The sequence below is a fragment of the Vidua macroura genome, chromosome 5, assembly GCF_024509145.1.
Source record: "Vidua macroura isolate BioBank_ID:100142 chromosome 5, ASM2450914v1, whole genome shotgun sequence".
NCBI lineage: Eukaryota > Metazoa > Chordata > Aves > Passeriformes > Viduidae > Vidua > Vidua macroura.
This window is the reverse complement of record NC_071575.1, coordinates 11,988,346-12,013,252: the sequence shown is the minus strand read 5'-3', so window position 1 is coordinate 12,013,252 and position 24,907 is coordinate 11,988,346. Positions and strand designations below refer to the sequence as shown.

The following is a 24,907-nucleotide window of genomic DNA, read 5'->3' as shown; positions in this document are numbered from 1 at the left end:
TTAATAAAAAAAAAAAGGACAAAACTACAAAGATAATGTTATAATCACATTTCTCTTACCATTAAAAACAAGCAAAAAAAAAAAACAAAAACAAACAAATCCACTTCGGCTCTCCACAGCTGTTGCATAAACAAATACAAAGAGATAAACACGCCTGGAATGGTTACTAGTTTTCTCTTTTTTTATTTGAAAAGATGTCTTCAGACCCATTTAACTAAAACACAGGATCCCAAACTTCCTCGGCTATCAGACCACTACCAAAACTCAGATTTGCTGGCTAACAGCACCCAATGAATTCAAGTAGTTTATAGGTGTGATTTTTCCCGTGCCTTCTGGCTCCCACTAATCCCTACCTACCCCCAAAGCACACGCGTACCCGGGCAGTCCCGCAGCCCTCCCGCCGGCCGGGCAGGAACCAGCACGCTGCCCGCAGCCCTGGGGCGAGGCAGGGAAGGTAAGGGCAGGCTGGGCGGCGGAGGAGCCAGGGTGCGGTCCCGTACGCCGCTCAAGCGCCCTAGTCAGCGGCCGAGGCCGCACCGCAGCCCGGCAGGCGCGGGTGCTCACCGACGCGGCGGGGCAGGCACGGCCAGCGGACCGAAACTACCGCGGGCAGCAGCTACACCGGACCCCCTCCTTCCTCCCTCCCTTCCCCCCGCTCCCGGCAAGGCCTGCCGCGGGGCGCGGCCGCAGCGCGCCGTGCCCGCCCTACCTGAGGCCGGCACAAACACTGCGACTGCGACTGGGGCCGCGGCCCCGCCACCGGAGCCGCCACCCACCCCGCGCGCCGCCGCCGCCGCGCACAGCGCACGCGCGCCGCCCCGCTCTCCGCCCCGTACAGGCTGTCGGGAAAAAGGTGGGCGGTGCGGCCGGCCCCGACGCAAGCCGGGAGCTGTAGTCCCGTAGAGCCCGCCCGGTGGCGGGGGTGGTGCCCGGGGCCGTTGCCCCGCGGAAGCGGCGCTCTCGGGCGGGATCGCGCCCTGCCCGCCTGGCTGCCCCTCGGGACTGGGAGAGCCCGCTTGGCACCGTAGGGCTTGTCTGCGGGTGCCACGGAAGCGCTGACTTTCCCTGCGCCCACGAGTATCCGGGTCTGCGGGAGAGTCTGATGGCGTCGCCTGGCAGCGGCCACCGTCATCCTCCGGGAGCGGTGAGGCCACGGGGCGGGGGGTGCTCCGGGCAAGGAGACCAAAAGCTGCCCCCAGCCTGAGCGGCCCGCGCTCCCCCGGGAGCAGCCGGGCTGGGGGCGGCGGCGGGGCCGTTCTACTGCTGCGGGCCGGCCGCGGGTCCCGGGCGGGGGCGGCGGCGCAGGCTGAGCCCGGGGATGGAGCGTCCCGCCGCGTCTGCTGCCTCTGCTGCGCCTCGTTGGGAAGGCGGCTGCAGAATAAGGCAAATTGTTCGTTCAGTCGAGCTGGAATGAAACGGGGACAAAGTTGTCTCAACAGCATCCTGGAGGGATCCTGGGCTGTCACTGTATCCTGTGTCTGGGGTATGCCAAACAGGAGAGAATGGGAACCTGCGAAGATCCTCTCTTGATTGGGGTTTTATAATTAAGATCTTGTGCTTCGCAGAGCTACTCCGGGTAAATGCAATTTGAAAGTCGAAAGTAGCTTAAACTGGATTACCCCATGTAAACAAATGCGGAGTTAGCAGAGCACATCTCCCACATCACTGTGGTGCTTCTTGATGTTCAGTTCCCCTCGTGTGCATCTGACTCTCTGCTGCCCATTACACACACCCTGGTGGGAAAAGATCAGCTCTTCCCAGTGGTGCTTGATCTCACTGCAATGGTAAAGTATCACCACGTGAGCTTGGCTGTCTCTTCGTGGTTTCCTATAGTCAGACCAGGGCACTGTTGTTCTGGTAGTACTTGAGCATACCCTCTAGACTTCCTTTTCCATCTGAGTCTGCTGAACTTTACAACATTTGGCCGTTTTATGTGTGCTTAATTCCCTGGGTAAGTCCAGAAAATCTTGTGGTAACTAATACCAAATCCCCGTCTATTTCACACATTTTGTAGACCCATGAGCTCAGCATCTCATCACATGGATCATCTGTTTACTAAAACCACGGGTTTTAGTTGATGACAACAGATGAGCAAAATGATGAAAAACTTTTCAATTAAATAAATTCTCTCGCAGTTTATATATACTGTGGAACATACTCTGTGCATAGGTTGTGCCCCCCTATGTTACTGTAGCTGCTCTCCCACCAAGTTGGATTCAGTTGTTTATGTACAATCCAATTATATTTTATCCTTCTGGATAAAATTTTAGGACTGTTATTTTCTTAGGAGATTATTTTGTAAGCTAAGGGGAAAAGATATATGAGAGATGGAAGGTAGGAAAAGGATTGACGATACTAAGTTTGTGTATTTGCTTTCAGAATAGTTTTGGTTGTTGAGCATTTAAAACTCCTAAGTTTTACATCTCATTACTTAAGAAAAAATAAATAAATGTGTTTAAGAACTCTGATCCTTAGACAAGTATGTTGCTGAAGTCAAGTAGTATTCAGTTAACTGAATAAGTCAAAGTGCCAGTATTCTCCTTGTATTATCCTTTGCCATTACAATAAAACAGAAAAGCAATAATGTATATAAGGTGTTGTCCTTGTGAAGTCATGGATTGAATGTAATGCATGTTATATGCTTAGCAAACATTGAAGAAATATAGTAAATATAGGGGACCTTTCAAGTAGTTCACATATTTAGAAAGGATGAAGTCATTTTTATCCTCCCTTAAGCATACAGTTGTATTTCTGAGTCTGACAGCTCTTCTTTCAGAATGCTTAGACATATTCATTTTGGAAAGTAATACCAGTTTCAGCCTTTTGTTAACATAGGAGGTTTCAGTTGTTGAGTCTTTAAACTGCTGACTGAGGAACAGGGTGCGTGATGAGTCAGATCTCAAAATGCTGTGCTCAGCATACAGCATTGCTGAAGTTACTGATTTTTTCCTATAAAATATAGGAAATATAGAGCTTGATTTTTTTCCTATAAAATATGTATCCCTGCTGTGTCATTAGTTTTTTTAATAATACTGCATTTACTATTCTAGTTAGCTTTATTTCTTTCTTAATTTGTCTTAACCGTTTGTGCTATATTCATAATTTAGGGCAATAAGTAGATTAAAAATGTTCTGTTCTAAACTTGGCAGAATTTATTTTTTGAAATATTGATCAGAAAGTCTAGAGACAGCTCCAAAGAACAGAATAATCCAAGATTTCCAATCCCTTTGGCCTTTTTCAGATACTGTATCGACTCTCAGGTGTGTGAGAAATCACAGTGGCCCATAACAACCAGTAGGTAAGCAGTAGAAAAAACTTTACACCACTTTCTGATGAGATTTTTCTCAGTTTCCAGGTTGATTAATGTTCTTTGTCAATTCAAGTAGTCTAATCAAAAAGAAATGATGTTTAATACAATGTCAAGAAGTTGGTGCTCACAGTATCAAAGTGTTGGTTGTTTTAAGTATTAAAAATAATGATTTTTGTGTTTGTTCATTGGCATAAAAATACCACATTAAGAGATGGGGAAGAAAACAAGGATATTGAAGTTAAAATACAGGTTTCATGTGTGTCCTGATCTTCATTAACATGAAGAAAAAATGTTTTTATTATAGCCTCCTAGTTTGTAATAGATCAAAATGTGAACAGAATGTTGATCAGTGTTACAGTTATTAGAAGTCATCTGGTGTGTTCAGTGGCCAGCCTCCATTAAATCATTTGACCTAAAATTGGTTTGCACTGATAATACCTGATAACTGTTATTTTAATCTTTGTTCCAGGAAAAAAAAAGTCATACCTTCAATATGGCACCTGTTTTAGATTGGAAGAAGCTCATGAAAGTTGATCCAGATACTCTGCCTCATCAAGAGGAGCTAGTAGACAGATTGCTGGATATCATGATCAAGGTGCTTGAGAAGAATGGAACTTGAGGGTTTTATTGTACCTTCTTCCCTATGTATTTCATTGCTATTAGTGTAAAACCACTTTTGTCTTTTTTTTTAGGTTGATGGGAAAGACTTAAAAACTGAAACTCCAGAAAAAATGATACACCTTTTTAAAATTACTCAATCACTACTGAAGGTTTTTATTAAGGCTTACTTTCTTCAATTCTGTAGATGCATTTGTTTTATTTTGTGGGTTTTTGTTTGGATTTTTGTTTGTTTGTTTTTTGTGTTTTGTTTTGGTTTGGGGGTTTTTGTTTGGTTTTTGTTTGGTTTTTTGTATTTTTGTTTAAATGGAAGCATCTTTTTTTCTCCTGTTCTGAAAATACTGCTTACTCCTAAGGTAATTTATATGCCAAATACGTGCTTGCACCAGAGTACCTTCTTGTGTAGCTGTTGGAATTTAGTAGTGGGAAGTGAAGTGAGTTGGAATAACATAGTTATATAGATGCAAAATGCAGATAAATTTCTCAAAATAAATATGTTCTAAACATAAGGTTTATGGAAAAATCTTTTAATTTATGGTATTAATAAATATTTCTTCTTTGCTTGCTACGCTTCTTTTCTCAGATGAAAGCTCAAGAGGTAGAACTGGCAGTAGAAGAAGTTGAAAAAGCTGGGGAGGAGCAAGCCAAATGTGGTAAGCAAGCTTTTTTATGCTGTTCCTAAAATATTTTTTTAAATGTGTTTTTAGGTTTTTGTTCTTTATATTTTTTGGCTTTTTTTTAAGGTTTAGAGAGCTGGACAAAATACCATCTGCTCTGAAGTCAGTTGCTTTAATATACTGTTTTTTGTGGTTTTTACCTTATTGGGTAATTCATTGTATCTGTTCTGTTTTAACAGAAAATAATTTTAAAACCAAGCTGATGAAACTTCAAAATGAATTAGAGGTATGTTTTAAAATTTTGTTAGTGTATAGAGTGCTTTGGTGGGATCTTTTAATTATTTTATTTTAGACTAGTATTTAGTCTTGTAAAGTAATGAAATAGCCCTACATTTTAGCAAATGCCTTTTATTGGTTTTTGAATATGCACCAGTCTTGGATGAGTAATTACTTGAGTTTTTTACACTTGAGAAATCCCATTTATTTTAGTCTTAGTATCTGCTTTGGTTTTTTAGTTCTTTCTACATTGAATATCTGCTATATTTATAATGTTTTTTTAATGCTCATAAGATGGCACAAAAATCTGCTGGTGGTCGTGATACTCGTTTTTTGCGTGATGAGATCCGCCAACTGGAAAAACAATTGGAACAAAAAGAGAGACAGTTAATAGATACTGAAAAAGAGCTGGAAAAGGAGAAGAAAGTGAATGAACAGGTATGAAGGACTTGAGCTTGACATCTCTAGAAGCTGTTCTGTCAAATATTTTGAAAAGTTGATGTTCTGAAAAAGGCATTTGAAATTAAAAAAAAAAGAAACCATTAATGAAATAGGATTGCTGTGCATTTGTTTTCTTTTTTTTTTTTTTTTTTTGTTTCTGGAGTTCTTTGTGGTGTCAGTGATGCATATAAAGGTTTTCTGTCTTGTAGCTTGCTCTTCGAATTGAAGATGCTGAAAATGAAAACATCAGATTCAGGAGAGAGGTTAGCAAAAATGATTGCTGATTTACTGTATTTTCAACTTTTTTTATAAATATGCTACTATTTTTCTGTATTTGTAATTTTTGGTGTGATGTTTAATTTTGGAACATTTCCTGTGTAGTAGTGCAAAATAAATATGTGGTACATGTGCTCCAATGAAATGTAGGTAATTGAGGTCAGGAAGTCTCTACATTTCAGTCTGAATAGTCCTACTGTGCATTAGCTTGGCATGGATTTTGGGTTTTAAAATTTTAACATTTTTGTTAAATGTTATTTCCAAGTAAATTTGATTAATTATTGGCCTGGAGTAAAACCTTGATAATCATTTGTCAAAATACCCTTCAATATATGTGTGTATATGTATGTATATGCATGCAGAGGTATAACAAAAGCTATTTTATTTTGTTTCTGTATTGATTAATATTGATTAATATTTAGTCTTCCAAAAGCAAAGCTAATTTCTAATATTTTTCATGCTTTGTTCTCTTGGTCTTGTTTTCTCCTTTTTAATGTGAAGAAAAAACGCATAAAGAAAAAGGTGAGGCTTCTAAGACTTCTAAAGCAGACTGTAGGAATTTGGATGGGTTTTGTGTGTCTTAGCTCTTTGTATTAGCTCGCTAGAAATGCAACAACTTTGTCTTCAACTCTTAGAAATGGATTTAAGTTTGGGTTGCATTTTGTGCAGAATGAACAATTGCGTCAGGATGTGGTTGACTATCAGAGGCAAATAGATTCTCAAAAAGAAGCAATTCCATTACGAAGAGGAGAGGTATCTGATTACACATCACAGCTGTCCAAAAGAAGCTCTGAGCTTGTCCAGTATTTGGATGAAATTCAGGTAAAAATCTTTGCATTCTATTGAGCAGCTATTGGAGTTTTACTGACCATAGTGTCTTTCATGACACTATGTCAATTTACAGATGAAGTCATGTGGAATAAGGGAATTCATACTAAGGGTTCATAAGGGTTCAGTCATACTTACAGTCTGCATCTATGAATTTGGTAGAGGTAATGAAGTTACTGACAGGGAGAGAGATACATCTTATTTGCTGTGTGAATTTGTTGAAATTGATAACTTAGAGGGGAAATACTCTATTCTGTGCTAATTTTGTATAAGACTTACAAGTTCTTACTGAGGTATTAGATGAGCACTTTTTAAAGCAGTTTTTTCTTTATTTTTGCAGAATTTGACTGAAGCTAATGAGAAGTTAGAGATTCAAAACCAAGAAATGAGGAAAAACCTTGAGGAATCAGTGCAAGAAATGGAGAAGATGACTGATGAATATAGCAAAATGAAACTAATTGTGCAACAGTCTGATATTATTATGGATGAATTAAGAAAAGAGAAAGATCGGTACAAATTTCAAGTAAGAAATGACTCATTATTTAGTATAGTTCTTTTTTAGGTTTCTACTGTTTTCATATTTTTGCTTAAGTTAAAACTTTTTATCTATGCAGTTAAAACCACATACTCCTCTAAAGTAATGCTCTTTAAAAGTAGTGTGATCTTTGAATGTGGTACAGATTTTAAAATTTCACTGCAGTTCACAAAAATTTAGTTATGCATTGTTCTCAGAAGTCATTTCCTTGCTGTTGTAGAATTATATATATTCTAATCTGTTAAATATTATGTACTTGATGTAGTGTGTTTGTTCATATATACTGGTTAGGTCCAAACCTTTTTGTAATATGATGTTCATCCAAATGGTGTGTCTAGGTTCAGGACCTTTCAGATCAGCTGAAAGCAAAGAATGAGGAAGATGATCCACTCATGGCAGCTGTAAATGCAAAAGTTGAAGAATGGAAGGTATTTTTTAGTGCTTTTAAAATCCCTTTTAGGAATTACTTCAAGTGTTCTGATGGTGTTTTATCTTCTTTTCAGAAAATCTTAGCTTCAAAAGATGATGAACTCCTAGAATATCAGCAAATGTTATTTAACTTGGAAGAGAAAATGAAAATGGTCCAACTTGATGTAGACAGAAACAGTATACTGTCCCTTCAGCAGGTATAGTTCACGTGAGACATTGCACACATAGAAATCACCATTAACTAAATATGCTATTGACCAAATATATATTTAGTCTTTCATAGTTTGCAAATATGAAATACTTAATTTTGAGAATTATGAGACAGGTCAATTCATTCCACTACAAAGTTAGCTTAATAGACAATGTACAAAGGAAATTTCTTTGTATGTGTGTGTATGACCTGAACTCTTGGTAACTGGCTCTGTTACTTTCATATTTATCTTTTCTAACTATTATGTAGTGTTTCTAAAATATGGCTTTAGCTTCCACTAAATTTGTTAGTTAAGGAATGGTCTTACCTAGTACATATTTTTTGTGTTCATCTGTCTCATCTTGTTAACTCTGTGGTTCATCGCATGAGTATGATAGAACTAGCTGAATTTGTGTATCTCTCATAATCAGGCAAAATTACATAGTTCTTCATGATTTTGAATGTCTCCACTTTCTTAAAAGACATAACCCCCTCCCCATTCCCCCAAAATAATGTGGCCCATTAGGAATCCTGAAATAGTCTCTATGGAAAGCATACTCTCTGATTCCAGGATTATTTCCTGCCTTGCTTCAAGTTTTTTAGGCAAATGTGTAATGACGTTTATGTTAATTTTGGGTTCTTATAAACTGAGCAGTATGGTGAGATGTATTTATGCAGTCTTCCAAACCTAGTGATAGATAGCTTCTCAAGAGAAAAGCACCTGAAATTACAAATCAGCCTTAGGTATCAGAAGAGGAAAGCAGCTGAAAGTAACTTTTTTAAGCAGTTGTTTGGTTTTAGCTGATTAGATGACTATATAGGTTGCTTTTTTGGGGGGGCTGGGCGAAGGAAGGGGCATTGTTAACATGGCATTTTGAAATGTTTTGTGTAAATAAGCGTGTATTTTAAGTAGACATTTAAAAATTAATCAAGTTACTTCTCAGGTTTTTACTCAAAATGGACTGAGCTTGCTATCCTTCAATGTATGTTTATATTCTAAAGGATTGTGTCTAGGTTTTTGCAACTTTAAGCTCTGTACTTTTAGGTTTCAAATATGGTTATATTTTTAAGAAATCCTGTAAGTTGTTTTTCAGAACATTGGTATAAAGTAAGGACCTTGAGATTTTTATATTTTTATTATTACATTCTGTTTTATTATTATTAATGCCTGTAACTTTTTTTAAGTCTCTTTTTGTCTTTTACCACTTTTTTATTAATCACAGAAAAAATAATGCTAAGCTTTCTATGTTATTTCTGATGTTTATCTACGAGTACAGAAATATAATAGTATACATAGAAGTCACCTCCACAGTCTGAGTGTATCTATGAATGTATATGCATCCAAAACAAGATACGACACAAATTTTGAAAAGTTAGATGGCTTGCTGAAAGGCTGTCTGCAATTCATGTGTCATGTATGATGGATTGTTAGTCTTTGCTATCTTGAACTTGTATCTCTCAGTTGCCAATGGCAATTGTTTATAAGGAAGCTGCCAAGAAACCTGTATTATCCGAAACTTTTCCTCTAACGCTGGCAAACTCTGAGAACACTGTTTCCATTTAAAGTCATTATTCTGAAATGCTGCTTATTTTTCTGTGTTTGAGTGGTTGATTTTTACTTTCTCTTTTATTTTTCCTGCTTTGCATTTATATACCAAACTTCTAGATAATATCTGAACTCTCTGTTGTAAGTATAGTATATTTGATGTTCTATAAATTGTTTTGTATTAGCTACATGTAATTTCTTCATTTCCCACGTGGTGTTCTGTATTGGTAGTTTGCCTGTCAGTAAAGAAGGATCCTTTAATGGAGTTTCTTTTTTTTTTTTTTTTGCATGCATAGGGTGTGCAAGAGCGAGATGCTCAGATAAGATTGCTCACTGAGCAAGTTGAACAGTGCACCAAAGAAATGGAGAAAAATGCATTCATTATTGAGAAATTAAAAGATGATCTCCAAAAAGATAAAGGTAACGTGACTGTTTTGTATTAATGTCAAAATCAGGAAAATCAGAAATGACAAATTTACTTTGCATTCTTTAATTTTTTAGAAGTACAGGAAAAAAAATGCAGTATTTGAGTCATTTTAGTCTCTAATATTTTTTCTTAATTTTCTTTTATTAAACATTAATGAAGTGTTTAAATTTATCCAGATTACCTCAGTGGGTTTTATGGGTAATAGAATTACACCTGATCTGTAAAAGTTAGAGCATAAAATATAAGGTCTCAGCTCCATGAAGAATTGAAAAGGAATAATAGCTTGCAATTCCAGATAAATTCTGATGTTCCTTCTGTGCACTCACTTATGATAGATATTGTTTGAAGGAAATGTTAGGGGGAAGAAAAGCCAGCCTCTTATATGTAGTGTCTTGTAATTTCCTAATTAAAAACAGCATGAAATGAAAATCTCCTTTATAATGTTTTCTGTGGTGTTTCTGTCTTGACTGATGGCAGATACTAAGAATTCCTAGTTGAATTGTAAACATCAAGGTTTTTCTTTCCAGGTCACTCATCTCTTGCTCAGCAGAACCAAATTGGGGATATGCAAGAAAAGTTAAAAATGCTAGAAGAGAGAACTATGGAAGCTGAGAAATCAGCAGAATTGGCAGAAGCACATGCTAGAGACAAAGACAAAGAGCTTGTTGAGACTTTGAAAAGAATGAGAGACTATGAACTGGTAAACAGTTTGTCAGAGTGGAGAGGGTATTAATCATATTTTTAGGAGCTTGTTTTGTCTTCCCATATTTATTTAATTATTCTGATTAAAAACTAAATAAATTACTTTGATGCCCTTCCCCTTCCTTCTTCCCTTCCCTATTGAACAGTAATTGAGTGCTCAAGATACAATTCTTCAAAGGATCGTGTAGTTGGAGGACTCACTTTTGAAATATGCAGGCTCCTCTGTGGTCAAGGACAGGTTTATAGGATCTGCTTTTTATTCAGTAACTTTTTTCACTAAGCATAGTGCAGAAGAGTGATAGAGGATGAAAAACATTTTTTCTTGTCTGTGTAATGATGAAAGATAGATTCATGATCTATTTTAGTAAGTCTTCTATTGGTTGTTTTGTTCTTACTTCCTGTGTGGGGTTTTTACAGGGAATATATGGTTTGGAAGAAGCTGTTGCTGAAATCAAAGATTTAAGAAAGCAAGTCAAAATACGAGAACATGAGATTGAGTCATTAATTAAAGAAGTCAATAAACTTGAACTTAAAATAAATGACTTTCTTGATGAAAATGAAGAACTCAGAGCACGCTTAGGTATGCTGTATCTAGTTCAAGTATGTGTTGTATAAAAATTGAAATAGGATTCTGTAGTGGAAATTTTTTACTACACCAAGTCACTGGAAATAATTTGTTTATTCTGCTAATATTTCCAAGTAGTTTTAATTAATTTGGACAAACTGCATGAATGAACTTGACTTACAGGTTCCTTTCACCAAAGAAAGTAGAAGAATAGGTTCTCTACTCTTTTTTGTTTTTGATTCCTCTTCAATCATGCACTGCCTAAGAAACTTCATAATATGATATTTGGAAACCATATTATTCTGAAGTTGTAATGGTAGATGAAACACACAGAGAAAACTTCAGATAGACTTATTTTTAAATAAAATAATTCAAATGTAAATAAATTTAATTTTAGGTGCCACTTTATTTCATTTTGGGTTTTGAGTAACTGAGGTATACAAAGTATACTGAGATTTAAGTATAAGATGTGTGTTTATGTTATATAGGTAGTTACATATTTTTATAGTTATTGGAAATACAATCAACTATCAACAAATTATTTTTTAAACTCTACTTCTCTAGTTATGTTCTTACATAAATTAACTGCATTAACTAACATTAATGTTCCTCCTTAATAAATGATATATTATAATATATTAATATATATTAATAAATTGTATATTATATATACTGTGATATATTTTGTTTTAGGTCTTGAGCCAAAGACAATGATTGATTTAAATGAATTCAGAAACAGCAAAGCATTGAAGCAGCAGCAATATAGAGCTGAAAACCAGATCCTTTTGCAAGAGGTAAGTGATAAATCCTATTTTTGTGTAAGAGCTACATAATAAAAATGTATTTGAACAAAATGGAATACTGATCTGTGAATAATAATATGCAGATTGAAAGACTAGAAGAGGAAAGAATTGAACTGAAAAAACACATTCGTAAGTTGACTCAGGAGAAAGGAAGAAGAGTTGCAACGATAGGTAGGATGTTTTTAATATAAACTGTCCTTTCAAAAACATTCTGTTTTTACTTAAGCATAAAAATTCTGTTTATAGTTAATGTAGATGTGCTATATTTACTCATTTGTTTAAATTAAAAGGCTTAATACATTGCATTGAATCTGTAGGAAGAGGTGAGTGGTTTTGGATTTCCTGATCTTATAGCCCAGTATCTTCTTGAGTTGTGATGAGTTGTAATGCATCAGTGAGCCTTCTGTCATTGCCTTGCAATAGGTGTGTCCCCAAAATTTCCAGTAAATATACTTAATTCATGTGTTTCAAATTTTTAAAAATTTCAATTCCATGCCGCTCGTGGTACCATAATGCTCAGATGGAAAGGTAGAAAACCAGAACTCAGGTATGATAAATGGAGTGTATTCTTTTGATTGAAGACCAGTTAAAATTTCCTAATAATTTATCGATTTTACACCTACTTGCACTTAGGATTGGATGCTGATAATATGCAGATGACTGATAGCTTTACTGAAGAGAAGGAAAAGAATACGAGGAAGCTGGATTTCTTGAACAGACATGACATTGCTGAAGTAGAAGCAAAGGTAGGTTCATAAAGCAAGTTTATGAACATTTCTTGTATTTCTCTTTCAAAAATTAAAATGCACCTATTTTGACAAGTGAATAGTCTATATTTTTTGTAAGTACATCCTAGCAGCTCATGTAATGTGGAATGGAGAAACACACTTGCAGATAGACTAGCACCAGCTGAAATTCTGAAGACAAAGAAAAATATAGCTGAAAACAGAAAGGCTGTGGGAAATCTTCTTAGAAAAGCATGTGGCATGCATGAGAATTCAGATCACTTGGAAAAAAACAAATACTTTTTTGGTTCATTTAGGTTGTAAGCCTATGTGATAGAGCGGCAACTAGTTAAACACAAGTGTAATTTTGAAGCTCTTGGTGTTTTCATATCACTAGAGCTACAACTTCTAAAGCCCCACAGACTTCTGGTTTGTACCAGACCACTATTCCAGCGGCTGCATGACCCAAGAGTACATATTTTGCTACGGACAGTGTTATATGGGATACACCTCATGTAACTATTCCAGTGAATCCAGAATTCCAGTGAATTCTGTTCCTCTTCAGGCAAGTAATCAGTATGTGGACGAGGAAATTGTCATGAATGCCTATTTCAAATTTGAAAAAGTCTGGGACTAAAATATTAAACTGCTAAAATTAGATTCTGCATATTTTTTTATCTAGGAGAAACTTTGTTTTTTTTCTTCAGAATGAATATCTTGCAACTGAATTACGTGAGAGAGAGAGAGATTTGGAGAAGAACAGGACAGTAATGGCCAAATTTCAATCTAAATGTAAGTTGCAACCTGTTTTAAAACTAGGGAACATTATCAAGTACCTGTAGATAGTTTGCTTATTTAATTGTTCTGTTTCTATAATTGTGATCATAAATAACTGACTTGTAAAAAAAATCTTGTGTTTATATTAGTGTATATCCTTGTATCTATGTGTAAATATACATATATGCTGTTACCAAACCAGTGATAGTACATGAAACATACATTATTCACACTAAATAGATTAAAATATTATCTCTCGTGTTTTTCCTTCTTGATTCAGACCTAGTAAGGGCTTTACGTGTGTGAGTAATCCCACTTGTAACAATATACAGCTTGTGTAGTTGTAGGACTTTTCTGGCTGAAAGGAACTATTGGGGAATTAGAGCCACTTGCTGCTTACATATATATCTATTTTAGCTGAAGTGCACTGTTTGAAAGCTCAGAAATAAAAGTAATTCTAATTTCTCTGGATAGGAAGCTTAATTTTTTTCCTCAGAAAATGTGAATTCTTAAAATTCTTTTTGAACTTTCTAAATAGACCTGGTGAAACTACTTAGGTTTTTGCAGTTCACTCCTGGGTGTTTAGGATGATTAGCCGCATTGTTTGAATGCAGAGAATGTCCTGACAGGTTTGTTGCGTTGTTTTTAGTTTTCAGACTTCTCATTTTGTGCTGGAAATTGGAATTTCATTGAGAAACTGCAGGTGGTAGGAGTCTTGAGGGTCCTTGACAGCCACATAATTTAAATGCTCCTTTTTTCTCATTCTGGAGAAGGAATTCAGGCAATTCCTAGATACCTCATTGTTACACCCAGACATTTCCAACACAGCCATGTTTCTGAGCTGGTAAAAGTCAGACAGACTACTAAAGAAGTTTAAAGTGAAGTACACATTGAAGACTGGAAGGTTCGGTGAAGTCAGTTTTGTCCCATGAAGCGTTTAATTTTTTTTTTTTTTTGATATTTAATCCCTAAGATACATCTCCCAGATATTCCTAGCAGCTCTTGATTTTAATTTCGTAATTGCTTATGCCTATGTATATGTAACATGAACATTTTTTTAATTTGTCAAATCAACAAGTATCATGATGAAATGTCCTAGGAAGCCTTAAATCATTTTTTCAGTGCTTTTTAACAGATTTACAACTTTTATTACAGTAAAAGAGTTATCAGAAGAGAATAAACAACTTGAACAAGGAATGAAAGAAATATTGCAAGCCATCAAGGAAATGCAGAAGGATTCCAGTAACAAGGGAGGAGAAACAGCCTTAATAATCCCTAGTCTGGATCGCTTAGTTCATGTAAGCTTGCCTTCTAAATTATTATTTAGCTTTGTAGGATTTACAGGGATAAAATGTCATGCTTTTTGCTAATTTCATGTAGTCTAAACTTGAGGGCTACAGTTTACTCTGAAAAAATTAAAGCTTTTCTACATTTTTTCTTTGTTATGTTAATTAACTGTTTACTGCATTAGGCAATGGAGTCAAAGAATTCAGAGGGGATCTTTGATGCTAGTGTGCACTTGAAAGCCCAGGTTGACCAGCTTACAGGACGAAATGAAGAACTGAGACAGGAGCTAAAAGAGACTCAGAAGGAGGCAACAAGTTTGTCTAATCAGCTGGCAAGTGCCAATGAAAAGGTATATAATTTATTTAATATAATTTTTCTTCTACTTCAAAAGTGGCTGTTCTGATAATTTAGAGCAATCCACACGATCTGAATTCAGCTTATGTGAACAGTGTCATTGTACAAATCGTACTGAAATTTATGTAATGGACCTACTAATTTGTTCTTTTTATCTTCAGATCTTACTCTTCTTAATGTTACTTTATCCTTGCAATATTCCATCATATTAAACACCAAGCATGCCTGTTTTCTGGGGAGAATTGTGTCCAAAAAAGCTTACAGATCTATGTCTTCAAAAAAGCCAGGAGTCTTACATTTTTTATTTATAAATATGTAACAGAAATTAAGTGTTTGAAATGATGAGTCGTTCTTTAAAGTCCTTTATGTTGTTTTAAGTTGTACAATTTATTCTATAGAATGGTTCTTCCAGGGAAGGAATGATGAATGAAATATTATCTTACAAGAAGCTAAGTTTAAATTTGCCTTTTACCACAGCTTTGGTGATAAATATAATACTCTAAAATAGTGGTTTAGGTACCGTTAGAGAACCAGAGAGATTTCAAATTAAATTAAATGAAAAGACAAAGATTTGTTTAGAAAAAACTGTCAAATAACCACTGCAATAATTCTTACCAAAACTTAATCTTACTAAAGGAGTAGGAATGCACTTTGTTTTAAACAATTGGGAATAAAACTGGGATGATATGTGTAGTTGCTCTGATTGCTGGGGTAATTTGATAAATTTAGATGAATTTATTATGCATTTATTGATTTATGAAATCATAGCATTTTTAAAAGGATATTTTAAGGAGTATTAGAGTATTTTAGAATATAAGTGAAAATTATTAGGTTGTTAATAACAACTGATATAGCAATATATTTTTCATCTTTTTTTTTAATCTAATAGCAAGAGCTACTTCTTTATGAGAGTTTTGTATCCTGTCTTTAGATTGAACAAATGAAAAATGAAATTTGCTTACTACATCAGTCAGAAAGTGCCAATATTGTCTTCCAAACAGTGAATCTTCCAGAAGGAATGGCTCCTTCAAGTGTTAATACAATTAATTCTCTGAACGAATATTTAATACATCTTACACAGGTAACTCACATATTCCTTGAAATAAAGAGTATTTGCAACATGTATCTAATTCCTTTCAAGTTCAGTAGAATGCCATGTATGGACATGAGAGATGTCTCCAAAATTATTTTGGTGTTCTAATATCTACTGAACTCTTTGGGATAGTCTGTAATTTAAAGCTATTAAGTATTTTGCTGTGCTGTAAGCCTGAAAGGTAATAGCTAACTAAATTTTGGACAGCAATTCAGATTTTTTTGTTTTAAATCTGAATTTTAATCTAAATATTTGCCCACTCTTCCCTCTACTTCTACGGTTACACTTTTTCTATGAGAACTTCTCTCTTACTGCTCTCTGGAGTCCACACCTGAGTCTGCATGTGCAAATCCTACTTGAACAGTTTTTCCCTATAGAGCCAAGGTCTCTATTAATTTACTATATGACTTTTCATTCTGTTATTTGTCAAAAATACATCAACAATTGTAAATAAAGGCATAAATACATTGAAACCAATTCCAATGATTCCCATGGGAAGCATAGCAAACTGGCATATAGTAAGGAAGAACTATTTCAGAATTAGAGTAAAAAAAAAAGTTACCTTTTTATTATTGTTAATTTATCTTTTTCTGTCTTTGACATTTTCTAATGAAAAAAAAATTCAACTCTGTGTGCTTATAAAGTAGAAGAGTGTTTGAGAAAATGAGAAGAAAATGCCACTTGCCAGTTAGACATTCGGTTAGTATTCTTTGTGAGATAGCTACTGGTCATAGTGTTTTGAACTTTGAGGGCTGAAACCTGCAGTGCAATTGTGCTCTCTTTCACACTGATTAATGTGAATGCTGAAGCTCATTGGATTTTTTTCATCTGTTGCTTCTAAAGAAAATGCATACTTCATATTCATAGTTCACATAGCAGCATCTATCATGAAAACACAAAGGACTGCCATTTTGATTAAATTGCTAATTTCATGTTTAAAACCTACATTAATTCTGTATTTTTATTTGGAAAATAATAATTAGGAGCTGGAAAACAAAGAAAAGTTACTTAAACAATTAGAAGATGCAGTGGAGGACTACAAGCGAAAATTTGCAGTAATTCGTCATCAACAAGGCTTGCTGTATAAAGAATATCAAAGGTACTGCACTCTTTTCTGAATTATGAAACTTCAATTATCTAAATATTTAACAGTCTTGAAACAAGATTTGCTGTTGTGTTGAAGTAGTTCTTTGGTTAATGTCATAAGTGCTGCCATGTTTGGATATGGACTCCATACATTTTCTTTAGTCCTGTAAAGATTCAAAAAACTCCTACAAAACTGTCTTCTGCTGGACTCTTCTCATTTTGCATGTTTTATCATGAGGATTTTATTGTGCTTTCTGTATCTGATAACTTCCATTTTACTAGAACCTGGTATGTGGACTCTTTAGCCTCATTTTCTCTTGCTTTCAAGTATGGGTTCTAATAGGTTTTTGGGAGCAGAGAGGAGGGGAGGGGAAAAAAGCAAACTGCTGTCTAAATACAGTCAGAGATCTCTGAAAATTTCAGGTGGTTGGGATTTTGTGGTTGGTTTTCTTATAGACTCCTAGTTCTTTTAGATGCTTCAGTGAACCTAAATTCCATAAAATTATTCTTATGGTCAAAAAATTTTAAAAGTGTTTTCATCTGTTGGGAAGATAGGGATGAATAGGGTAATTTAGATTTTTCAGTTAACAAATTATTAGTTGAATACTCTCTGGATTGGAATGAACAGCCACCTGGATGGCTTCTGGAATAAGGATTTAACGTTTCAGAAACTTCAGTTTGTTCTTCAGATCAATTAAGATTCCCAGACAATGTTATCTCTTTTTTAGGCATTAAAGAGAAATTTTTTTTATTGAAGGCTGTAATATACTGCCTCATTTACTACTAGGTGAGATATCTCCAATGACTTGGATAAAATGATGATTCCAGATTCCTTCTCTAAACCTGGTACAGATTGAAGTTACAGGAAGAAATTCTTTGACTTGGCATCCCATTAAAGTCACTTTCAAAGAATTTTCTTTAATTCTCCTCCATTTTATTCCATTATTTAAGAAACTTGGATGCCTCGTTGAAGAGAAAATACCACTTCTAAAATACCCTTGATGAACCATTTTTTAAATTATCCTAAACTATGCCATATAATCTATAGGAACTTCCTTATTAGACATGTATGAAAGATCATAGTTTTTTTTTTCCAAATAAATAAACAAAAATCAATAGAGGAGAGTAGTTCAGGCCAAAGTGAAGCTGAATAAGCTGAATCTTTTTATGTTTGGGGTGTGGTTTGCACCGAAATAACAAAACAAGGGTGGGAAGTTATGTCCTTTAAGCATCTGTAATATACATTTGAAGAACAAATAAGACACAAAATAATTATTTTCATCATTTAACCAGCTGTAGGCTAAACAGAGGATATTGTTTTCAGTAATCCATCTGCAATTTATCATGTGCTTTTCAAATTATATTACTGTTAAAAGTAAGTACCTTGGTTTGCAATATTGCAGAATTGCTGTTGAAGTTACAATTTTAAAAATCATCAGGTCTTTCATTATAATAAATAAATATTTGTTACTGCTTTAGTCAAAAGGAAAGCTGGCAAAAAGAATCAGAAAATATTAAAAAGGAAATGAAAAAACTTGAAGAGCAAAAAGAAGAGGATGCTACGAAAATAAAGGCATATTCTGTAAGTAATTTTGTTACTTTCATTTTTCAAAAAGATTTTAGGACATAGAACAGAGGTTTTAATAGACTACTCTAGTTTGTTAGATAGGGAAAATGTGTACACACACCTCTTGTGTGTGTCCCAGGGTGCTGTGTATGCGTGGAGGTGCTCCAGTGTTGCGTGCCTGTTGGCCTTCCTGCATTCTGCTGATCTGGGGAGAAACCACCCCAAGAGGTCACATCACACACCTGATGAGGTGTGGGTCCCTAATTGTTGCACTTAGTACCCCCAGACCGTTATCTGGAGTGCTGTGGTCTGGTGTCCAGCAGGAAAGAGTCGCTCACAAATGTGTAGAAGATGCAGGGACAGTGAAGAGGCTTCTGAAGCTGAACTAGGTTATGAGTGCTGCATTATAACCCTTTCTGCCCCTGCTGTTAGAAGTTTTTATGCTTTTTTTATGCCAGTTTTCAAGCTGACAACTTCTTTATTTGAAGTCTGTAATTTTATGGTTACTCTTCAATCTGGTTAATGGTGACCTTTCTCTTCAACACTATCAGTTTTGAGCAAATGCCTTCTAAGGCAGTCTTGGGTATTCTGTTCACACACACTATTTACACTCACACTGCTCTCTGAACAGCAGTTGTTACCCAGGCTGTTTGACTGGGAGGAGGAGCACGCAAACAAGCCCTTGGAAAACACATTAGTTTACACTAAGAATTATTACTTTCAGTTGCATCTTATTATATATCACTGTTAACGTATATGAATATATACAAGGGATCCTGTGGTTACTTTACAAGTATGGGTTTGGTCTTCAAAGTAGGAGGTTATTAGAGTTTGTTTGGAACCACAGCACTTCTATTTTGTTTAGAAAATTGTTCCAATGCATTTTTTTTTATTCTAGTATAAATGGGAAGACTGATGACAGTGAGTACCATTCTTGTTCCAGAGAGCCATTCTTGTACTAAATTTTGGAAGTGTCAGCATTAATTAAAATTCCAGTTAGTCGGTCATATGTACTTAGCTACTGGTTTTGAAGATTCATCTTTTTCTTAGAATACTGTATGTTTGAGCATATGTTGAGTGTCTGTATATATTTTATTAGCAAAAAGAAATTATTTCATACAAATTAATGGAATTTTTCCACCTAGATTAAAAAATAAACAAGAAATCTTGTGTATGTAGTTGTGCTTTACCATGTTTATATACAAGGGTCTTGTTAAAAAAATGTTTTACAGAATTTACTCGATGCACTTCAGATGGATCCTGATGAAACAAAGAAAGTACTTGCAGAAAATAATAGAAAAATAACTGTTTTACGAGTTAATGAAAAATCACTAACAAGGCAGTGTACCACTCTACTTGAAATGGGGCAGCATCTCAGAAAAGAAAATGATAAACTAAAGGGTGAAATAACACATATGGAGACTGCAGTTACAGGGAAAATTGGAAACTTGCAACGATTCAAGGTATAGTTTACAGCAGTAATAGCACACATTTTTATTTTTACAGGAAAAGAAATACCGTTGTTTTTAAATGGAGTTATTACTAGTTTCTTGAATGGATTTTACAAAAGCTTTCTAGTTGCTGTTACAAATCTTGTAGAAATATTCTTTGTATTTATATAAGTACTGCGACCTGGACAAGCTCAGTAAGTGGGCCCATGGCAATCTCATATGGTTTAACAAGACCAAGGGCAAGGTGCTGCACCTGGGTCAGGGCAACCCCTGGTACCAATCCAGGCTGGGGAATGAACAGATGGAGAGCAACCCTGCTGAGAAGGACTTGGGGCTGCAGGTGGGTGAGAGGCTGGACATCACCCAGCCATGGCACTCCCAGCTCAGAAAGCCAAACGTGTCCTGGGCTGCATCCAAAGCACTGAGACTACTATGAGGAAAGGCTGAGAGAATTCAGACTGGAAATGAGCAAGCCTCTGTGGTGACCTAGATCTGGCCTTCCAGTATCTGGAGGGAGCCTGCAAGAGATATATAGAAGAGACTTTTGACAATGGTATATGGTGACAGGTCAAGGGGGGCAGCTTCAAACTGAAAAAAAGTAGATTTAGATTGGATATTAGGAAGAAATTCTTAGCTATGAGGGTGGTGAGGCACTGGCAAGGTTGCCCAGAGAATTTGTGAATGCCTCATCCCTGGGGCATGTTGGATGGGGCCAGGTTGGATGGGGCTCTGAACAACCTAGTCCTGTGGAAGGTATCCCTGCCCATGGCAAGGTGGTTTGGAACTAGATGATCTTCAAGGTGCCCTTCCAAACCAAACCATTCTGTGATTCTGTGATCATCATATGAAACCAAATCTTATGTTTTGGTCTTGCAGGTTGCTAGGCCCTGTATTAATTTTATAAGATATGTTTTGACTGTGCCTTGAGAGGCAACTATTGATAAAATTACCCAGAGAGTTGGAATATCAGAGAAGTTTTGTTAATGTTTATTGCAGGTGATTTTCAAAGATGAACAGTTATTTAGAAAAATATTAGTTTCTAAAGCACTGTATTATTATTTTTTTTAAGTGGAGTAATTTTATATTTAAAATTCTAGGTGACTATATTAACCTATTTTGTTGATTATTTTCATAGGAAATGGCTTGCTTTAAGATTGCAGCTTTGCAAAAAATGCTGGATGGTAGTGTGCCATTGTCTGAGCTAGAAGTGGCCAATAAGCAGTACAATGCATTAACTGCTAAATATAGAGAGATGTTACAAAAAGATAATTTGCTTGTGCAACGGACAACAAACATGGAACACATGCAGGTAATGTTTGTGATACATTTTAACTCTAAGGGAAGAAATGGGCAGACAGAAAAGCATTTCATTTTGGTTCTTTGTTTTTTTGTTTGTTTGTTTTGCTCTTTAAACTAAGCTTTGGATATATTCTCTCAGGAATTATTTTTAGTTCTTTGATTACTAAAACAAGGCTGGCAGGAGGAATATTTGCTATCATCTTCAGTTTTGGAGGTCATAAGGAAAGTAGAATGAATGTAAACACTTTCAAAGCTTTCTCTCAAAGTATGTGCTCTTACTAATTCCCAGCTTTCACAGGAATGAAATGTTTAATTCCAAAAAGAGTAAAGCTTTGGAATTTTACTTCCATAAGAGAAGCCAAAGATTGTTCACAATGTGCTTGCAAAATATTGTAGGTACTGCAAATATTTAACTCTTCCCATTAAACTTTTATTCTGAAGTAGAAGGGAGTTTCTTCTCAAGAACTGTGAAGTTGGCTTCAAAGATATGTTACTACCTCCCACTTCTCATGAGTGGTAAAGAATGAAGAACTCCTATGTCTATTTTATGGAATTTTGTGTGTATGGAAACTTGTATTGCCTATCTCAGCAACTTCATAGAGCTAGAGAATAATGTATCAACTAAAAACGTGTCTAGAAAACTAAAATTGAAAATTACTATGAAGTATTCAGTTAGTTTTATTGGTTAATGTGGAAATTTGTATTTCTATTTGGAGGAGTGAAAGAACATTTACAAAAGTAACATTTGGCATCATATTAGATGCCTAAAAGAACTAAAAGAAATGTGATCTGTCTCAAAGAGGTATTTATGTGCAAGATGAAATATTCTTTGTGGGATGAAGTAATCCTCCAGAGGTATTTCTTTCCCACTGTTAATGAATTGCTCAGTATGCAAGGAAAGATTTTCTCATCTAATTCCAGCTGCTGTAGGAATCACAGTTGCTGGTAACAAATATTCACAGTATTACTAGCTGTGACAGTAAGATACAGAGGAGGAAGACTAACATTGTTACACTTCACAATCATCTACACTTTACAAACATACACTCTTCTGTTGCCATATATGTAGGTTATGGGTCACACACAGGTAAAGTCTGTTACTCTGAAAGATTTTGTAGATTCTAAACATGAAATCTGTTACAATGAAATAGTTTTCTGTTATGTTGCAACTTTTCTGTCATACAGCGTGAGAATGAATCCTTGAAAGAACAGATAGCTTCATTGAATAAGGAATTGGAGATCACAAAAGAAAAACTTCACACTGTAGAACAAGCTTGGGAACAGATGACTAAACTGGGCAAGTATGAAAGTTACATTGCAACATTAACTACCAAATGGTATATCCTGTATAAAAGTAATACTTTAAAATATTTTAAAATTGATGTTTCTTAAAATAATGAAAAAAAAAACCCCATAACTATTTTATGTCTTTCAGTAATGATGTCCATTTTTGTGCTGATTTTTTTTTGTTTGTAAATTTCATTTGACTAGAAGCAAGTTCAGTATTTTTCTCATGGAACTCTTCCACTTTGACTTTCTTGGGTTAAAAGCTTTTAATGGAACATCACCTGAATTTTCTTTTCTTAATATGTTCTAACTTGTTTGTCAGTCATAGTGTTGCAGAGGTTGTCAAGAAAGTAATTTCATTTTGCCGGTTTCATGCATTGTAACAAAGTATTATTTCTTAATAGGTGGGGTTCCTTTGTATAGATTTCATTCCCATTATTCAGCCCTGTTTCTTTTACAAATTTTAAATTAAATTTCCTGAAGGTTTACCAGTTGTATTAAGCATAAGGTGAAAGGCTACATTGAAAATAGCTATCAGTCTCAATAACCATGGTTGCAAATACATGCATTTGTAATTGATAGTAGTATTTTATTCGAGTTGCATACTTTTCAAACATGTAGTAAGGCAAGAAAACCGTGCATCCAGATGCACAGATATTATGATAAAGTTTACTAGACACAGATAAAGCAAAACTCATGTTTGGTTTTGTGGTGGAAATAATTTTCATGCTGGAATCAGTTTGTGTATTCCTTAATTTAAATGTTTTTTCATGTAGGGGATGACAATGCCATGGACAAAGCCACAAAAGCAATAACCAACACTGAGATTTTGTCCATTTCTAAGAAAATCACAATGTTGGAAATGAAGGAGCTAAATGAAAGACAGAGAGCAGAGCATTCGCAACAAATGTATGAGCACTTAAGGAGCGCTGTAAAGCAAATAGAAGAACGTAATTTTGAATTGGAAACAAAATTTGCTGAGGTAAATGTGCTGAGATTTAACAACTTACTTTGATACATCTTAAAAACATATTTTTGAGCTTTTCAAAAATTATTTATATCAATAATATCAATTTGTGTCAATAAATAAGTGTATAAATAAGCTTATGATGCAAAAAATAGTTTTGCAGCCTTTAAGAGCTGCAATTTTGCATAGGGATGATATTGGTAAAAATAGAACTAATTAATTTATTAGTAGTTTATTTTAAAAAGTTTATTTAGTAAAACGCATGATGAGCATCTTTGCAGATAGTTTCCTAGTTTTGTCAGCAGACTGCAAGGAAAAAAATTCTGTTCCAAACTTGTTATTTCTTTTGTCTAATCCATATGATCTCTTTTTATTATAATTTTTTCCTTATAATTACCAATTATGCAAAAAAAGGTTAGGACTTCACATCCCTTGTGCAAATCATAGTGTTGTGATTCGGTTACGGACTGGCTATGTCCTATGCCACGCATTGTTTATAGTACAGAAATAGAAGTCATGTGCCATTGAAGCTGATGAACCTTGATATTCCTGTTCTATCACTCTTAAACTTGTTAGGTTTTTTTTTTGGCAGCACTATTAATTTTTTAACTTTTTATATATACTTATTTTTTACTAGCAGGAGACTTTGTTGTAGTTTCTACAATAAATTTATTTATAGGAATTGTACAGATTTGTTCTTGTGACATTACTGGTCTATAATTTAAGCACAAGGGCAGAAAGAGAGTAACTGGTAGGAATGCTGATAGATTGTATTCATTTCCACTCCTTGTCCTTTGCTAGAGTGTAGTCTATTTTAGATTGCTCTTGTGTGACTCCCTGTTTCTCTGTTGTTTTAGTAATGTTTGTTACATAGTTTTGATTTGATTTAATCTGGGGGATGGAGTAACTGAGAGTGTATAAAGATTTTCAGCACAGGATTGCGAAAGCCTTTTCTGATGGGATGGGTTATTTTATTTCTATAAGAAATTGGGATGGGTTCTTTTATTCTCTAAGAAATGCTTTAGGTGGTGCACCCTAGGTCACATTTTTCATATTCTTTTGCATATATTATTTGTCTTGTGGTACCTTTCTACTTTAGGTCTGATGGTCTTCCTTCTGAGTTGATGAACTCCACATGCCATTCTTTCTTACTAGTACCTCTGTATCCCTTTTTTGCCCCATTTCTGTAGTTCTAGGACATACATTTTCTGTTTCATATACTTCTATTGTCAGTACCTCCTTATCTGGCGCACTTGCTTTTTTTTGTTTGAGAAAGAGATGACAAGATTGTGGGGATGTAATTAATGAAAGCTGTAAGTAATACCAGTTTAAGAACTGATAACTGGAAGTCTACTAGATATCTTTTTAAGTCATAAATCAACTTCAGCATTCTACTTTTAGTTTTCTAGATACATGAGGATACTCTGCACTTCTTTTTGTTTAGGAAATCA

General features: G+C 35.3%; 2 protein-coding genes across 9 annotated transcripts in view; one reads left to right on the top strand and one right to left on the bottom strand.

Annotated features, from left to right (window-relative positions):
• Window positions 1-773, bottom strand: part of TMTC3 (transmembrane O-mannosyltransferase targeting cadherins 3) — a 29,740-nt gene extending 28,967 nt beyond the window's left edge. Inside the window, exon 1 of one of the 2 annotated variants that reach the window (XM_053977579.1) lies at window positions 710-773. The gene's annotated coding sequence lies outside the window, so the exon portion shown is untranslated. Of the gene's footprint in view, window positions 1-376; window positions 413-709 lie in introns of those variants that run through there. The other variant, XM_053977578.1, reaches the window with a different exon arrangement.
• Window positions 774-1,021: 248 nt separating this feature from the next.
• CEP290 (centrosomal protein 290) overlaps window positions 1,022-24,907 on the top strand; it is a 49,747-nt gene continuing 25,861 nt past the window's right edge. For 5 of the 7 annotated variants that reach the window (XM_053977195.1, XM_053977200.1, XM_053977197.1 and 2 more), the window contains exons 1-28: window positions 1,022-1,144; window positions 3,242-3,298; window positions 3,780-3,905; window positions 4,003-4,080; window positions 4,512-4,581; window positions 4,785-4,831; window positions 5,116-5,259; window positions 5,472-5,525; window positions 6,208-6,360; window positions 6,707-6,889; window positions 7,240-7,329; window positions 7,405-7,527; window positions 9,363-9,486; window positions 10,021-10,193; window positions 10,613-10,775; window positions 11,454-11,554; window positions 11,647-11,734; window positions 12,197-12,309; window positions 12,996-13,080; window positions 14,221-14,363; window positions 14,537-14,701; window positions 15,638-15,787; window positions 16,783-16,898; window positions 18,365-18,467; window positions 19,685-19,915; window positions 21,039-21,212; window positions 22,388-22,499; window positions 23,266-23,471. In XM_053977195.1, the coding sequence (XP_053833170.1) occupies window positions 3,804-3,905; window positions 4,003-4,080; window positions 4,512-4,581; window positions 4,785-4,831; window positions 5,116-5,259; window positions 5,472-5,525; window positions 6,208-6,360; window positions 6,707-6,889; window positions 7,240-7,329; window positions 7,405-7,527; window positions 9,363-9,486; window positions 10,021-10,193; window positions 10,613-10,775; window positions 11,454-11,554; window positions 11,647-11,734; window positions 12,197-12,309; window positions 12,996-13,080; window positions 14,221-14,363; window positions 14,537-14,701; window positions 15,638-15,787; window positions 16,783-16,898; window positions 18,365-18,467; window positions 19,685-19,915; window positions 21,039-21,212; window positions 22,388-22,499; window positions 23,266-23,471 (3,291 nt within the window). In that variant the 5' untranslated portion in view covers window positions 1,022-1,144; window positions 3,242-3,298; window positions 3,780-3,803. Of the gene's footprint in view, window positions 1,145-1,487; window positions 1,577-3,241; window positions 3,299-3,779; window positions 3,906-4,002; window positions 4,081-4,511; window positions 4,582-4,784; window positions 4,832-5,115; window positions 5,260-5,471; window positions 5,526-6,207; window positions 6,361-6,706; window positions 6,890-7,239; window positions 7,330-7,404; window positions 7,528-9,362; window positions 9,487-10,020; window positions 10,194-10,612; window positions 10,776-11,453; window positions 11,555-11,646; window positions 11,735-12,196; window positions 12,310-12,995; window positions 13,081-14,220; window positions 14,364-14,536; window positions 14,702-15,637; window positions 15,788-16,782; window positions 16,899-18,364; window positions 18,468-19,684; window positions 19,916-21,038; window positions 21,213-22,387; window positions 22,500-23,265; window positions 23,472-24,907 lie in introns of those variants that run through there. The other 2 variants (XM_053977194.1, XM_053977196.1) reach the window with 2 other exon arrangements.